This window comes from Notolabrus celidotus, chromosome 5, assembly GCF_009762535.1.
Source record: "Notolabrus celidotus isolate fNotCel1 chromosome 5, fNotCel1.pri, whole genome shotgun sequence".
Lineage (NCBI taxonomy): Eukaryota > Metazoa > Chordata > Actinopteri > Labriformes > Labridae > Notolabrus > Notolabrus celidotus.
The window spans coordinates 17756706-17773567 of NC_048276.1; the positions used below are offsets into that span (position 1 = coordinate 17756706).

The following is a 16862-nucleotide window of genomic DNA, read 5'->3' on the forward strand; positions in this document are numbered from 1 at the left end:
GGTTTATTCCCAATTGCCGTTGTTTTATTCTGATTTGCCGTTGTGATTTGCACTTCAGGGACACCGTATTAAAGCAAGGCAAAATATTTGACTGGGAAAAAAAGTTTTTTTTTAATGGGAAGCTCCTAACATTAGATAATTTATCAAGAAAATCTCCCAAGCATTTCTAAGATAATCATAAGGTTATCTATTTTGAAAAGGGAAACAAGCAACAGAACCAGTACAAGTAATTATGGGAACCAGGGCTCCAACATTCTGCAGTGTTATTTTTGTTGTGTCAGTCTGTAAAGTAGCGACGACTGTGCTGTAAACACCAGTTATGTCAAAATGAGTTCCCCTTGCAGATAGCATGGTGTGGTGCTCTACAGTTAAGGCTACCCACTCCCAGCACTGGACAACCGGACTCACAGCAAACTATAGAATGCAACAAGAAATCGTTCCTGTTTCAATTATAGCAGCTATGGTTCACACTATGACATTCAAGAAAAACAAGACTGAACAAGAAGTTCTGAGTATTTTGGCACTTCTTCTTAGAAAAAATAAATAGTTGTTGAGACTGAAACACAAGGTCAAGTCCTAACTAAAATGGCCAACACTGCCATCCCCAAAGCCAGGCCTCCATCTCTAACTGAACGACAAAGGAAAATAACATTTTAAAAAGTACCTCATTTTGTATGTTTATTCCTAAATATTTGTTCTACCATTTATTTCTTCCAGATGCTTACACCAATAACGAGGTAATCTACCTGTGGACTCAGGGAGACGAGAGGTCTGTGGCTGTGGCAGAGGACGGTTCCCGGTTGAACCAGTACGACTTACTGGGACACGTAATCGGCAAAGAGACCATCAGTTCCAGCACAGGTACACTATCTGCCATCCTCCGCCTTGATTGCTGCGTAAAACACTTTAAACAGGATTTGGTGTGTTGTGTTTAGAGGGTTTGCCTGTAGTGTGAACAAGATGCTCAAACAAGCAACATTGCACTGCAGTTTGATGGATTTTGTAGTCATGACAAATTGTGTTTTGATAGAGGATCGAGCAGACTGTGAAACAGAAGTAGATTATCGTGGGATTAAACTCCTACCTGTGAAACATACTCTTGTGTGTTTTCCTGCATAAAATGAGCACTAAATTTAATTTACTTCCTTCTTTTCTGGCAACATATACCATCTTATTTGGGTGTTGCTTATATACTGACAGTCTGCACTTTCCTCCAGTTTTTGTCATTTTGGATTCAGGATTCATGCATTATTAGGAACCATGGAGAAAATGATGACATCTCTATTTTCTGGAAACCATTCAGCATATTTACAAAGATAATATGAATAGGTGTGCCAGAGGTGAAAGTCTTATTTTCTATTCGGTTTTGGGCTATAACCCAGAGCCGACTTTAATAAGCACAGAATTAAAGGAAAATGTGCCAGCTCATGCTGTTGATTACGTATTCATTTGATGTGAAAGTCTCATCATCAAAACTGCTGCAGAAACCTTTTATCTGTCGCACACAATCACATCAGTCTCTCTTTATTCCCCCTGTAAGCCTATAGTAGTGCTTTAACATAAACGGATGAAACAACAAGGTAGGAGCTGCAACAATGAACAATTTACAGAAGTTATCTGAGAATATATAATACAGTTCAACCACCCCAATAAAGAGGGCTATTTTTTAATGTGTATTATCTGTTATCATGCACAAGAAATTATAAGCAACCACATAATTTTGATATAGATCTATCAGGCTAATAAAATCATCAATCTTCAGCTGTAGATAACAGAAGACAGCTGGATAACCAGTGAAGTTCTGATTAGTGCAGAGCTAAAGATAAAAGGTTGCTTCAGAGGGTCAGTTGTTAATTACTCAAAGAGTGAATAGTTTCAAACTGAGCCTCTGGGCTTTACATTTTCAGAGACTGAATTTCTGTACTGAAGCTGTTTAATGATGGGGCAATCTCTATTTACAGATCCTACATAAGAATATAAAGTCTGCAGTCAGGGGTCTGCATTTTTAGTATGGGAAGTGGTCAGGTTTCTGTTTGTATTACGTTTGTAGTCCAAGTAGAATTCATCAATCACATCACCAGGCTTTGGTGTATGCAGTTAAAAGCAGCCAAAGTGGAGAGCAAAAGCAGGCAGGATAAAACACTGCCATCATCCTGGCATCTGTTGGTGGCAATTAGGTAATTAGTTAGGTGACAATTTATCACTATTAACAGAAAGTGCATCTCACAAACTGTTCTAGTTTAAAAATCTTACTTGAGCAGCCTTCTGTTGTGTTATAAAAGCAAATCAGTGGTTACTTTCCCCAACTCTCTAGAAGGTGTCAGAAATAATCAAAGTTAGCATTTTTACTCTTTCAGATCTTAATCATGACGTTATTTAGGTAAGCCTAAGACCAACAAATTTGGAGTAAATGTCGAGAATAGAACGTAGTCAAAAAATAAATAGGCATGTTAGTGTAAGTTAAGCCTTTCTGTGACATACAGTCTACTGACAACTTCTTGAAACAGATGGAGGGGAGCTACTCCGGGATGTAATGGGTTAAAAATGACTACATTAAAGCTGCAGATGGAATGCTACATAGAATCTCTACTCTACAGTCAATCAATCAATCTTTATTACAACAAACGTTATCTCAAGATGTTTTTACAAACAAAGCAGGACTAGACCATACTCTATGTTAAATTATTAACAAAGACCCAACACCAAGACAGACATAAGATCCAGTCCCCTCTTACCGACAGGACTCCATCTTATCTCATCTTAATCCACCATGAGCATTGCACCTTGCAGTATTTAGCTAGTTACAGCGGCAAGGAAAAACTTCCTTTTAACAGGCAGAAACCTTGAGCAGAACCAGACTCATGTTAGATTGCCATCTGCCTCCACCAAGTTGGGGTTGTAAAAAGGGAGAGGAGAATAAGAGACAGAGACAGAAGGACAGAGAGACAGACAGACATAGACAGAGAGAGAGAGACAGACAGACAGAGAGAGAGAGAGAGCGATGATGGTGATGAGACGGGTAGTAGTAGTAGTAGTAGTAGTAGTAGTAGTAGTAGTAGTAGTAGTAGTAGCCGCTGGCACTGGAGTCCAGCACGCCCGTAGCAGCAGGAGTCTGGAGCGTCTACAGCAGCGACTCAGAGCACAGTACGATTATCAGATTGATAATTCTTATGTAGAATCTGATTTAAAGATTCTACCTGGGAACATAAAACCTGTAGTCAGGGGTCTGGAAGTGGGCTGGTTTCCATTTGTCATATGTTTATAGTCCGAGTAAAATTGACCAATAATGTATGAGCAGTCTTGGGTGTACAGTATGTAGGAAAAACAGCCTGCGTGGCAGAAAACCAGGCAGAACACAGACCGCTGTGATGATACCTCGGCTTCCACTGGTGATAGTTGGGCCATGATTGATTTATCTCTACAAACAGATATCTTTATGAAAGTCCAGAAACAAACCATTCATGATCAAAAACTTCAACTTGAGCGACAAATCTGCTCAACGCTGCATTGCGAAAGGTAATCAGTGTTTAGATTTCTTAACTACATGTGATCCATCACAGACGATCAAACCAAACTCCTTTCCAGCAACAAAATTGCAAACTTAATTTTTTCTTCTCATGAGGGCTGACCTGACAAAGCAGCATTTGTACTTTTTATGTATGTTGTTTTGGCAAGTTTAAGACTCTTCATTTGAAAGCTAACTATAAGAGATTTGGTTTTGGTTTTGGGCTCACACTGTTGAAGCCAGCCAGATTAAGGCCTCAGTCTAACTCACTGTCTACTGTTGAACTGATAACTTCTTTAAAACGATGAAGGGGCAAAACTCAGAGACAGGTAATGAGCCAGGAATGATGGGTTGCGTTGCAGACGTAAACGCAGCACACACAAAAAAGTCTCGGCTGGAAGTTGTGTAATGCTAATCGTTACCCGCTAACCACTAGCTACACAGAACTTGCTGAAAACTTGGCATCCATTCCCAGAGGCAGATATCTCATCGCATTGGATGATAGACAATGATTGCTGATGGGTTCTGAGATAGCTGGTGCGGCTGCACAGTCAAAGTCACACACATCCTCATGTGTGCTTGGAGACTGAACTGCTTGGTTAGATGACACTCAGGATGTTTACTAGGATGCAGAAAGTGTGGAAACTGTTGAAATAACAGCACTTGTATAACTCTACAGAGGGCACTTTCTGTAGGCTCATCTTTATTGTTGTGCTGTTCTGTGGTTTAACTTGAGGTCGAGAGAATTGCAGAAGTATTACAAAGGAGAAACACTTACTAAAGTCTTGCTTCAAGTACCAAAAAGATTCTTTCATAAGCTGGTTCAGCTCCAGGATGTTATAAAATCTAATTTCTTTAAACTTTAAACTTAATGGACTGCAGTGAGTCAAGGGAGCGGGAGGATTTGAGACAGTTCAGCTCTGGTTAGTATCTGCTCAGAAAAAATAAAAAACACCTCGGGGGATGCGAGAAATGTTTTTCTCATATCTGTGCGACACAGATTACAGACATGGCAATGAGAGCTGGTGCTTAGGGAAGCTCAGAGTTTGTCCGTTTGCTGCCTACAGTGACATCATCTTAGCTGAAAGAAATGTGCGACAACAAAGGGTTAGCATGATGCAGGTACATGTCCTTCACATGAACAGTGAAGAAATGTGAGGCTGTAATTCAAATAAATACTTGAAGGCTTGGCACTCTTTGAAAAGTGATGTGTAGCATTTCTGCTCTCGTCCTTTGCACACACCTAGACACTTTCCAGCCCAGACACTTAAAAGGAAGGCACATTTATGAAACATGTTTTTTTGTACAAGACAATAAAGGCTTTTAAAATAAAAAACAGCATCATCTCATAATTAAAATTCCTGCCAACATGGCAAGCTGACACCACACTGCTTCATTTATATTCATCAGATATTCGCTTTATCATTCTTGGTAATTTTATACCGCGTGCACCTTTAAAAACGTTATATAAATATAAAAATAAAAACTGCATTTACATGTGACCTTATATGAGGCAGTTTGTCCTTTTTTGCACATTTATGTGTACTTTTTTAAAAGCAGTGAATTTGAAGTCTGAGTCTGCCTGTGGGACATCACAGCAACATTAAGTATAATCAGATGATAATTCTACCACAGCTGAGAGTGACTGGATGATCTCTGCAATTAGGTGGAAAAAACATGTGCATGTTGTTGAATTGGCACTGGCAATTAGCTAATAAGATGGAAAATATCAGAACAACAGATAAGAAGAAAGGATCCAGTGTTGAGCATCCTGTTTAAAATAATACATCAAAAGATTCTCACAGAAAAGAGCTATTCCTCAAAAAAGTGGTACTGTTTGGCGCTATTTAGATTGGGAGAACTTCAGTTAGACATATCATTAAAAGAAGAACTCTGAGGCACTCCTTTTTTAAACAAATACTGCCTTTATGCTGCCTGTCCAAGACTGAGCTTAGTATCATTCCAGCCAGTCCCACTATGGACCCACAGATCAATATCCAGTTTGGATCACAAAATCTCATGCCCACTAAGTCTGCCCGAAATCTGGGTGTCATGATCGATGACCAGCTAACCTTCAAGGTTCATGTTGCCTCGATTGCTCGGTCCTGCCGTTTTTCCCTCTATAACATCAAGAGGATCAGACCCTACCTGACAGAACACGCAACACAGCTCCTGGTTCAAGCTCTTGTAATGTCACGCATTGACTACTGCAACTCTCTACTGGCAGGCCTCCCTGCATGCACAATTAAACCTCTGCAAATGATCCAGAACGCAGCAGCACGTCTGGTCTTCAACCAGCCTAAGACAGCTCATGTCAATCCCCTGCTCATCTCACTTCCAGTTGCAGCTCGCATCAGATACAAAACTCTAATCATGACTTACAAAGCAGTAACCAAAACCGCTCCAGTTTACCTGGAACCCCTCATCCAGGTCTACTGCCCTTCTCGCATGCTACGCTCAGCCTCTGAAAAGCGCCTAGTGCTTCCAGCACACAAGGCCTCAAAATCACTAGCTCGACTCTTCTCTTCTGTTGCCCCTAAATGGTGGAATGAATTGGCCAACTCCATTCGATCTGCAGAGTCCCTCTATACTTTCAAAAGACAGCTAAAGACCCAGCTCTTTAAGAAGCACTATGCACTTAGCTAGACTGTTCTCCACTGTTGTCCCCAGTGGCAAATCTTCTTAAGATTTTTCCTAAATTTGTTCTGAAGAAAAGTTCTAAGAGATTCATGAAGCAGTTCTTAAACTGCAGAATTGTTCTCTCTCTTGATGAATGCCATGTCCTCATAAGTTTGGAGCTCATGCTCAATGTTCTCAATAATAAGTCCCTTTACTGCCCATAGAAGGGCGAGAGACTGCAGTGTCATGTGCACACAGCAGAAGAGAAGTAGAGAGATGCCAGAAATGTGCAAATTAAATCACAAACCAATTGAACTAATAACAACTAAATAATGTATTTATTATTATTTTTATAATACAAATGTGCCAAATTACGGAAAACACAACATAATAAATTATTTTTGCACTGACAAATCAGCAATCAAATGAGCGTCTTAGATTTTGTTCTTCCCCAAATTCAGGATCACAGAGAACACTTTGGTAAATTAATCTTTTTAGAAACTGCACTAGTGGGTCTCGAGTAGTGGGTTTCAAGAACAACATTTCTTCTGAAAAACAGTTGGTGATTGAGGCTCACTGTTTCCATGGAAGTGCTACCAATCATCAAATCTGAGGGACTATTTCTTTTAGCTGTATGGATATATAATTTTTAAATCAGTCATCTTTAGATTGATACTTAGTGGCTACACGTTTACATGAGACTTTTAATTCCTCTTCAATTCAGAATAAAAATTAAATTCTCTTTAAAAAGATTAAAAATGACCTTGTAAACACCTAATTCCGAAATGAAAATGACCATTCCGAATTAAAATTAAATCCGAAGTAAGTGGCTGGTTTATTCTGATTTTAAATCCGAATTGAATAATTCCTCGTTCATGTATACGTTCATTCCGCTTTAAATTAATTCCAGTCGTTCTGCCCAGGCTCGTTCCCTTGTCCTGTTGTGATTAAGCACATATTCCGCGCTGGCGGGCACATATTCCAGGATTGGCCACCCGAAGCAAGCATGGGCTTGAGCTGAGACTATTTATTTAATAGGAGCCTTAGAAGAAATGGACATCATGAAAAGAGTTGATGGACGGAAGCATAAAAATGTGGACCTTTTTAAAGCTGTAGCGTCTAATTGTACTTATTGTGTGGTCTTCCATGTTGTAACCGAAAATAAAAGAAGCAGGAACTGGAGTCTGTTTTCTTCCGGTAGACGTAAATACGTCACGCCCGCCCCTGTCCAATCAGAACCCTTCTCAACTCCCAGAACTGAAGCGGAACTGAATAAAGACGATTAAACGTGTTTTCAATGTAAACCTCAACTCAGAATTACCATTTCAATGTAAACGTGAAGGAGAATACTTTAATTCCAAATTATTTAATTCTCAATAATTAATTCCAAATTAAAAAACATCATGTAACCGTGGCCTGTGTCAGCTTGTTTGTGTCTTTAATTGGTAGCCAGGTAATAAGGGGGGAAACATACAGTGAGCAGGTGAGTCAAGACCCCAAAACTGGGTCGTGGTCTTGTCTCACCCTGTAGGAGTACAACACATTATCCCTTCCATATTGGACACTTTTCTCTCATCATGTACTTGTTAAATGTGTAACAGTGTCAGATTCATGCTCATTGTAAAAGTAGAGACTTCATACTGTTCTTATTTTCCAGAACTTCAGCACCCTCTGCTTAACATTTGTGCCTCAGCTCAAGGTCTCCCCTGAAACCTAAGCGTCCTCAGTGTTCTTGCACAGATGCCACTTTTTCATGATGACTATCTTTTCACAGAAAGCACAACTGCATCTTGAAACCCTCACTAAAACATTCAAGTGAAATGTGTTGTGTGAATTTTTATTCCTGTTCTTTGGAGCTCCTCGTGTGTGTTTTATTTTTCTTACACAAAGAGCACAACACAGTCTGTGGATTATTTGAGAGCACACGGTGTCTTTTCACAAACATTTAAGTAACATTATGTTTTCATATGTTTTAATGGCTCATGTTCGGCACTGAAAACAATCCTATGAAGCACTTTGATGTTGACAGTGTACATGTTTATGTTCTTCTTTAATAGATCTGACTCTGAATATTCCAGCGCATGTTTTTCCCAACAGGGTGTATCCCTATTAATAATTATGACCCTGTGTGTCTCTCTCCATCTCTTTCTGTGTTTCCCTCCCCTCTACCTCAGGAGAATATGTCGTGATGACTACATATTTCCATTTGAAAAGGAAAATTGGCTATTTTGTGATTCAAACCTACCTCCCGTGCATCATGACTGTCATTCTGTCTCAAGTCTCCTTCTGGCTCAACAGAGAATCGGTTCCTGCTCGCACTGTATTTGGTGAGTGCCATCCTATGTTTATGTCACAACTTAACTAACAGCAATAAGTGATTACTGGGACATGTGGGAGCATTCAGTGGAGCTTCACCAGGTATCAGAGCAAAACATGCAGAGCTGCTTTTAGTTGAAATCAGCAGATGATTCAGCAAAATAAGTCGACTTAAAAAATGTTCCAATTCTCAAAACGATGCTCGTTGCATTCAGGTGCACATAGGCATGAAGGAGCCATTCATTTTTCCACAGCTTTTATCACACTATTGACAGTTCCCTACCTCTAACACTCATTCATCAAAGACAAGTCAAAGCAAAGCTGGAAAATATTAAATTGAAAGTGTAAGGCAGGTGATAGATGGAGTGCTGCATCTCTTGGAAGACAATGTTCAGCTGCTTTGTTGACTAAATAAAGACGGTCAGGCAGGTTTGAAAAGTTATCACTCACTGAGATCGAAGCAATGTGAACATTAGTTTTGAAAATACAGAGCTTCTATTGACTCGATGGATGCGATGTCTGCAGGAAAAAACAGTGAAGAAGTGACAGAGGATCAGTGGATGCGTTTGTGAAGCTTCCTAAAAGAGTTGCTCCTGGTGATGAAATTCTAAGAACATTCTTTGAAGTTGACGTTTTCTAAGAATTTCCCCTTAAAAAGATAAGACTAGGTGAAGATAAGCAATTCACAAAGAATCTTAAGGTGCATTTCGACCATGAGTTCCAGGGACTTTTAGCCCCCAGAACTACTTTACCCTGAACTAAAAGGTTTCTGTGCCCCCCCATTGTTGTCTGCGTTTTGACTGGGGGGGCAGAAGACCCGGGTAGATTGTGCAAATCAGGCCAGTGACGTATGGAAGGGAAAAAAGTAAATATACGACACCACCAGACCAGTAGAGATCAGTAAAAGAAAGACGAATGCCATTCATCACAGATGACACCACAGAAGCAGACGGACTGGCAGGTATCACAACAGTTAGCTTGTTAGCACGAAGAGACTCAGCTCTCACTGTTTTCAGATCATGCTATATTTCATCACAGATGGATTCACTGAATCAACACGTGAGAGGAAATAAGTGCCAGTAGCAAAGCGGTTTCAACACACCTTTAAAATAGTTTTTAACTAAAAAAGCCGTGACAGAGATCGACCGGTGTTTTGGTTTAAACAGCGACCCTGTTAACTGGAGACTTTCAGCCAGATGCGTCCCTCATAAATGTCTTTCGACGATCATTGAATATCTGATGAGGATATTGAATCTTAAAACTCACTCTGTTTCAACAGCTGTGTAAACTCCACAAACACTGTTACCATCAGCTGAAGGTCTCCAGTTACAGGGTCACTTTTAAAACCATAACAGGAGAGACACGTTTGCGGTGGGCTGAGAGAAGACTACTGTTACAAAGCTGCTAAATCAAGTGAATCACAGATGTGTGTGATGTTCTTGTGGACGGCGGGCGGAATAAAAACACTGCGGTTAATCTACCAATCAGACATGTTCAACATTGCAGGCCCTGCCCCCCAAAAGCCCCGGGGCCCTCAAAAAAGTACTACCCCCCTAGCAGGGGCTTTTTAGGGGGGAGATTATCTACCCCTGAACTAAATTTAGACCCTAGGTCCACCGGTCGAAACGCACGTAGTTCCGGGGTAAAGTTCCTCCGGTCGAAAAATGCCTTTAGCCCTTAAGAAAGTTCATAGGAGTAGTGAAAAGGACTTTAAAGAGGCTGAGGAGTTCTTCAAGCTGAGGAGGAAATAGTGAAAAGACGATGACCGTCCTCGTCAGAGCGGTAACTGGAACGACTCCCAGTCACAACCCCTTACTGCATGTCCTCCTCCCTATTTGTACTCCCATTATTTCCTGTCCCTTCAGATTCGATGATGCAGTGGACATGTTTCCACCCACATCTCCAAACCAAAGCAACACCACAATATCGCTGGAAATGAAAGTAATCTCAACATGTAGATAATTTAACAGTACAACGCGCAATTCTGTCCCTCACAACAGGTGAGCTTTAGTGAGGCTTGTTTTTAAAGAGCAACATGCAGGTTCGATTATTTTACAACTTTTATACTTTTTCTGACAATAGCTGATAGAAAAGTGAATCATTGTTTTTATGTTTTACAAGAAATAAAGGCACAAATTTAGAGGGAAAGTGTCTGCTTTTCAACATCCTGTCATATTATCATCACAGAGGGACTCACCGACTCTGCTGTAGCTCAATGTGCAGTAGCAGGAGGCTGGAACTATGGGCTGACATTTCCTCCACAAACACCCATAAAACAAGTTATGAGGAGACTATCATCCCTCTCTCTCCCTCTCTCTCTCCCTCTCACTCACCTAACTTACATCAGCCTTTACAAGACAGGAAAAAAAGGAGAAAACTGAAAGCATGTTGACATTTTGATCTTGTTTAAGTGGACTGGACGTGTAAATACATGACAGATTGCATCCCTTATTGAGTGAGGTATAAAGCATGGCAATGACAGCTACACAGACAGATCCATGTTATATGGATCTGCTCGTCTCCTCTATTAATCATCTGTATCTTCACTGTGTCATTATACACCAACAACATGACATTAAATATGGTTAGCTAACACCACAACACCTGCTACCATTCCCAACTGGGACTCATTGCACCTCACCTTATAGTCTCCTATGGCTGTTATATCTCCTGTTTTTCTGCACTCTTAGACTTTCCACAGGCTTGTGGTTATAAGTTCGCGTCTATCATGTTCATATGAATAAACATTTTCATCCTCTTAAATGACAAAACTGGCATTTAGATCCATATTCATTAATAATGAATGGTAGCTGAATCAGCAGGAGTCCCTCTCATCATGTCACAGTCTGTTTTTGATGCAGAGGTAAATAAAACGTTTCACTGCAGTGTAATAATGCATATAATCTGTTAATAAATGCGGTCAAAATCATTTGATTCACTTTGGTACATGTCCAACCTGCAAGTTGCCCTTTAATGACTTTACAAAACTAAGAGTGTTGAACAACATTTGGAGCAACAAGCTGCACAAAACGATTAAAACAAAGGCATTAGAAGTTTCATTTTTAACACAACGCTGCACTGCAATCAATGCATTTAAGAGAGACATAAGGGCAGGTCATCATACTATTGTTTATCAATCTTTGATAGCAATCATAGATGGTTTGCAGACATAACTGGCAAGCCTGCCAAGGGAAGCACTGCTATAACTATCAACATGAGAAGAGGCCACAAGTGGGCATGTGTTTTCAAAGATTTTGTAGAGTACCTGTAAAGTATAGCTTAAAATGTATTCAACTGTGTATTTATTATACTAAATAATAATAAAACACAGTATCTGATCTGATTCTATTATTAGGCTGAACTAATTCACTATTGTTGTATCACAAAAGGGAGTGTTTTTTTTTTTTTCTTTCTGGAGCAATTAGTCGCACCTTTTTTTTTCTCTGTTTTTGAGACACTTTTGCCTTCATTGATCTGACAGCTGGAAAGAGACAGGAAACATGGGGAGCAGAAAGTTGAAAAAAAAAACACAAAGGAAGCAGTCATGGACAGGAGACAAACCAACAACTGCAGCAGAGAGTACCACAGCCTCTGCCGGGCCAAACGGTGCCCTCACTTGCAGCTTTTGAAAGAATGTGTAATACCTAGAGAGAACACCTGATCACCAAGATAAAAGTTTCTGTCCCTTATGCTCCTAAATTACTCCCCAGCTTGGACTCGTTGCTAAAAAAAGTTTAAACTAACATGGGACTTCCACCAGACCTGTGTCCGGTCCGTTTCCAATCCGCTGCAGTCCAGCTCCTTGCGCTCTCTCATCCGTCAACATCCACTGGTTGTGTTTTCAGAACGTAGGACGGAGCAGGACCACCAGACAGCTGGAGTCATGTGACCGAGGTTTTCTTGCGGTAATTACTGCATTAATGAATATTAGGGGTGTAGCGATTCTTTTTAAGAGCTATTTGAGTCATATCATGATTCGTGGTTGCCGATACGTTTAAATTAAATTTAGAACAATACGATCCGAAACGATTCAGTGACTTGAAATCGATTCAGTAACTTTTAAGCCAACCAGTGTGACTGAAATAAATACCTTTATACTGGACAATCCCAGAAGTGTTTCCACACACTAGACCGCAATGGTGGCTTGATAATTTCTCACTCGCCAATCCAATGTGTTATTTCCTAGTATCGATACTATCGATTTATTACTTTTTAAAACAATCTTAGATCGATATATGTTGTCCTGAAGGCCAACTTGCAGAGCACAGAGCAATGTAGTTGGATCATAGGAATATAAATCGATACATCGATGTGACCCTAATGAATATTCAACCCCTCTCCTCATCCAAATTGTCTTTATTGGCCTCTAAAAACCTCTGACCTGCTGATTTCAGGCCTGGCTCCGATCATCATGACAGTTTGTAGTTGTAGTTAAGTGAAATACGATCTGCCGACAACACAGTGTTTTATTCTGAAAGTAAAGTATTTTTAATTTGTTTTGGTGCTTGACTTCCTGTCTAGCTTGATTTAAATCTGTTGGAAATGTATGCGTCGTGCTCCGAAAAAATAGAAGTGTGTATCTGATCCGGAGGCCTCCGTCCTGACGAATCAGAGACGCAGCCGGAGAGCAACTGAGCGGATCCAGTGGGAGTTAACACATTGACTAGAATGGAAACCTATCAAATCCCATGCCGTGATGGATCGGAGACGGACCAGACACAGATCCGATGGGACTTGGCCGTAACTCAGGAGCTCTGAGAGGATTCTCAGGGTGACTAGGAAGACAGAAACTGTTCCTAAAACATCTCTCTAGAAGACACCAGATTATTTGACCTACTTTATGCTTCCAAGTTATCATTATTTAAAATTTTGTATGTAATATGCTAATGAGCCGAATTTTAAAACCAAGAGAGCGGCGTATCCTGTGTCCTGTGAATAATGGATGTAATTTGTCCATGGTGCACCCTCCACGTGAAGAACACTGTCTGCTCGGATTAGAGAAGAAGTCATTTGTCCTTCTGCTTCATCCTTCAAGTGTTGTTGTTGTTGTGCTGCATAATCTATCAGAGTGCCCCCCAACCTCTGTGTGAGCTGCATATTCTGCATTATGATTCAGACATTAAGCACACGTCGTCATGAAGTACCCCACATGTTGTACAACAGCTGCAGAATAACATGCAAACACCAGGGTTTCATGTTGATGAGGAGCTGTTACAGAGTCCTTTTCCCCCAATCACTCTTCTGAACAACCGCTCCCTCCTCTCACACACACACACACACACACACACACACACATTCCCATTGTACAAACACATTTCAGTCACCCAATAAATTCAATTTTTAGAGATCTCTCCTTCACATGAAGAGAGGAGCTGTCATCAGTGTCATTTTGTCACAGTGCACTGATTGAAGGCACAGTGATCGACTGTGAAGGACACAGCTCCCCCAGCAGTGTTCACATCACATACTTGTTCACGTGGTTGCACTGATCAGCTCAAATTAGCATCTTTACGGTGTTCTTAGTGGTTATATGTTAAAATATTTATGAGAACTTTGACTGGTTTATCTTTTCTGATCCCTCGAGAACTTTAGGGCAGATTAACAGCCTTAAATCGATCACTTTCCTTGGAGTTTATGATGTTTTAGATCAATCGTGTATCAGTACCATCTCTGATTTATCACCATTTCCTACTTTGTGTTGACACAAAAATTTCAACCACCTCCATATCTTCGTATTATTCAATTTGTGAGTTGTTTTGTTTTTTTAATTGAAACAAAGCAGAATAAAGATGTCAAAAATCTGTCCAGTTATCCAAAATAACACACCAGAAAACAAATCAATTCCTGTCCTTTAAAGAAATCCAATAGTTACCTATCAATCTTTTGTCACAAATGATCATTTCTCACCCATGACATTCTGAAATGAGTTGACCTCCTCTGTTCTTCGACACAATACCCATTTTTTGCAGCCTACTGTGTATCTATTTTTCATCAGAGGAGATAGGCTGGAACAGATGATGTGATTGCTTTTTATGTGCTTGGATGGGTGACCATTGTCCGACCCACATTTCATTCCCAGCAGCACTCAATGTGAAGGCGAGGAAGTGGAATTATGGGTGAAAAGTTTCTAAAAAAAGTTTTTTACTCTCAGGGACTGGATTTTCCAGATTAATTAATTTTAGTGGATGGGGTTGCATTTGAGATGGCTTGGCCCAAATGTGCGAGGACAACGGCTCATCTGTCTCTGTTTGTGTTTGAGGCAAAAGGACATTCAGAGTTTTTAAAGCTTGGGTCTTACTGACGCATTTTTTTAATGGGCTACTATTGATGTCTTTTATTGTAGACACTCTGGACCTTAAAACTCCAGAAGGCACAGCGATTTGATTGGAAATCTAATGATGAAAATCTATGTGACACAATGATTTGAACACAAATACAGCCTGAAACTTTCTTTAGAATGGTTCATTGCTCTGAGCAGAGAGACGTCCTTTCACTTTGAACCTGCAGGACTGACCCAATGTTCTCACTAAGTTTATGCACCAGTTAATTCAATTAGAGAGAGAGCTCTATTTTATGCTGAAAACAGTACAGTATTAGTGCATTTGTTTAAACTTCACCAAAATCACCATAAATATCACTGAGCTGAAACAGAAACTTGAACCAGTTTAAAGCTTAAATTTCATCATGACGACACTGTTTCAAAAAGCCAAAGGAAACAACAACTAATATTGCTACTAACAATGTAAATAGGAATATGTATGGACAGTCTTGAGAAATGGTCTCAACAGCTAAATGATCTGCTTGGGAACTTGGGTTTTTAAAAGTCATGAGTACTTTTTACTCAGATTTCAGAAGGTGCTAATTAAACTGAGTTTTCAGATAATATTTGAAGGGTTCATTTGCAAAAACAGATAACTCAGTTTTTATAAATTAAAAAAAAAAACATTGCTTTTTGATATAGATTTCTAATAAGTTAGATTTTCAAGATATCTCTGATTAGTCAAGTCTTTTTGACTTAGTCAAAGCCGCCCAACCTCAGAGTGGATTGATCATACCAAAAGCTAGTATTAGAAAAAAAATGTGTTTTGAAACATTTTTTTAATTTTTCAAAAGTGAGTTAACTGTATTTGCAAATGAACTCATTTGTATTTTTTTCCATCACAGCCAGGCTTTCAAGCTGCATGCAGATACCCAGTTTCCAAAACCTTTAAAGAAGAAACCAAATGTTTTTAGAAGTGACAATTTGAGGGTTTGACCCAGGTTGTAAAATAACTGAATTGTCCTTCAAGTGTTTCTCTTTTTACTAACATTTTCATTTCATCCTCAGGGGTCACCACTGTCCTAACCATGACCACCCTGAGCATCAGTGCTAGAAACTCCCTTCCTAAGGTGGCCTATGCCACGGCCATGGACTGGTTCATGGCTGTGTGCTATGCCTTTGTCTTCTCTGCCCTGATTGAGTTTGCCACAGTCAACTACTTCACGAAGCGCAGCTGGGCATGGGATGGCAAAAAAGAGGGCATGGAAATAAGGGTGAGTGATTCCTGCACTTTTGTGCTGCACCAACATTAACAACCACAAAAAAAATGGTCCTAAAAACCCCAAAAAAGGAGTCTCTGTCCACTTTTTCTGCTGATTAAACTCCAGATAAAATGTACGCTTCCTTCTGATTAGATAACTTTGTTAAAAAGCTGCTCAGTGAGTCCTCAGTTTACACTGGAGGCGCGATGAGGGCAAACTGCACTTTGGAAACACTGATAGAAAGTTCCCTCCTCAAAGCAGCCCGGAGAACTCTATAAAGACTGTAAAGAGGGGCTTTATTTATTCATTAACAGCCAAATGGAACAGGGACAGCAGGGCGGAGCAGTGAGAGAAGAAGCCGAGGTAAACTCCCAGAGACACTGGCCCTGATTTATGACGGCAGCATATGTTCAAGGCTCATCCTAAAGTCAGTGTAGGCTCCTTATTCCCAGAAAAGATGACATCCCCACATCCAGTCGTTGCATTAAAAACACACCGACTAAAACAGGAGTGTGCCTTATTAAACATAAATCACCTGATGCCAACTTTCTCATTTCTAGCATTACATCAAATATATCATAGCTCACAGAATCTGAATGTCTGAACGGTTTAAAAATGCAGACTGGAACTGAGAAGTCCTCTGAAGTCCTTTTTTAAAGGCTGACTCATTTTGAGGCCTGAAGTTTGTTTTGTAGGAAGGAGATGCTTTTCTCTAAAGTTTTGATGAAGTATCATAAATAAAACCTGATGATAACCTCAGTGCTTTAATTCATCATGATGTTTTCTAACTATTCTATCAAATGAAATAGATTAGGAACATGATACGGTATCAGAGTTGGCACATCAAAGAGAATGGAATCCCTGATTGTTTGAAATAAGCAGAGTTAATTCAGTCTTTACC

At 39.9% G+C, this 16862-nt stretch overlaps 1 protein-coding gene and 1 long non-coding RNA gene across 2 annotated transcripts in view; one reads left to right on the plus strand and one right to left on the minus strand.

Annotated features, from left to right (window-relative positions):
• Positions 1-16862, plus strand: part of LOC117812621 (gamma-aminobutyric acid receptor subunit alpha-2-like) — a 177431-nt gene that overhangs the window by 141466 nt on the left and 19103 nt on the right. Inside the window, exons 7-9 of the mRNA XM_034683510.1 lie at positions 718-861; positions 8299-8451; positions 15768-15973. Coding sequence (XP_034539401.1) covers positions 718-861; positions 8299-8451; positions 15768-15973 — 503 coding nt within the window. The remainder of the gene's footprint in view (positions 1-717; positions 862-8298; positions 8452-15767; positions 15974-16862) is intronic.
• LOC117812623 overlaps positions 1-16862 on the minus strand; it is a 45997-nt gene that overhangs the window by 1592 nt on the left and 27543 nt on the right. The gene's annotated exons all lie outside the window — the stretch shown is intronic.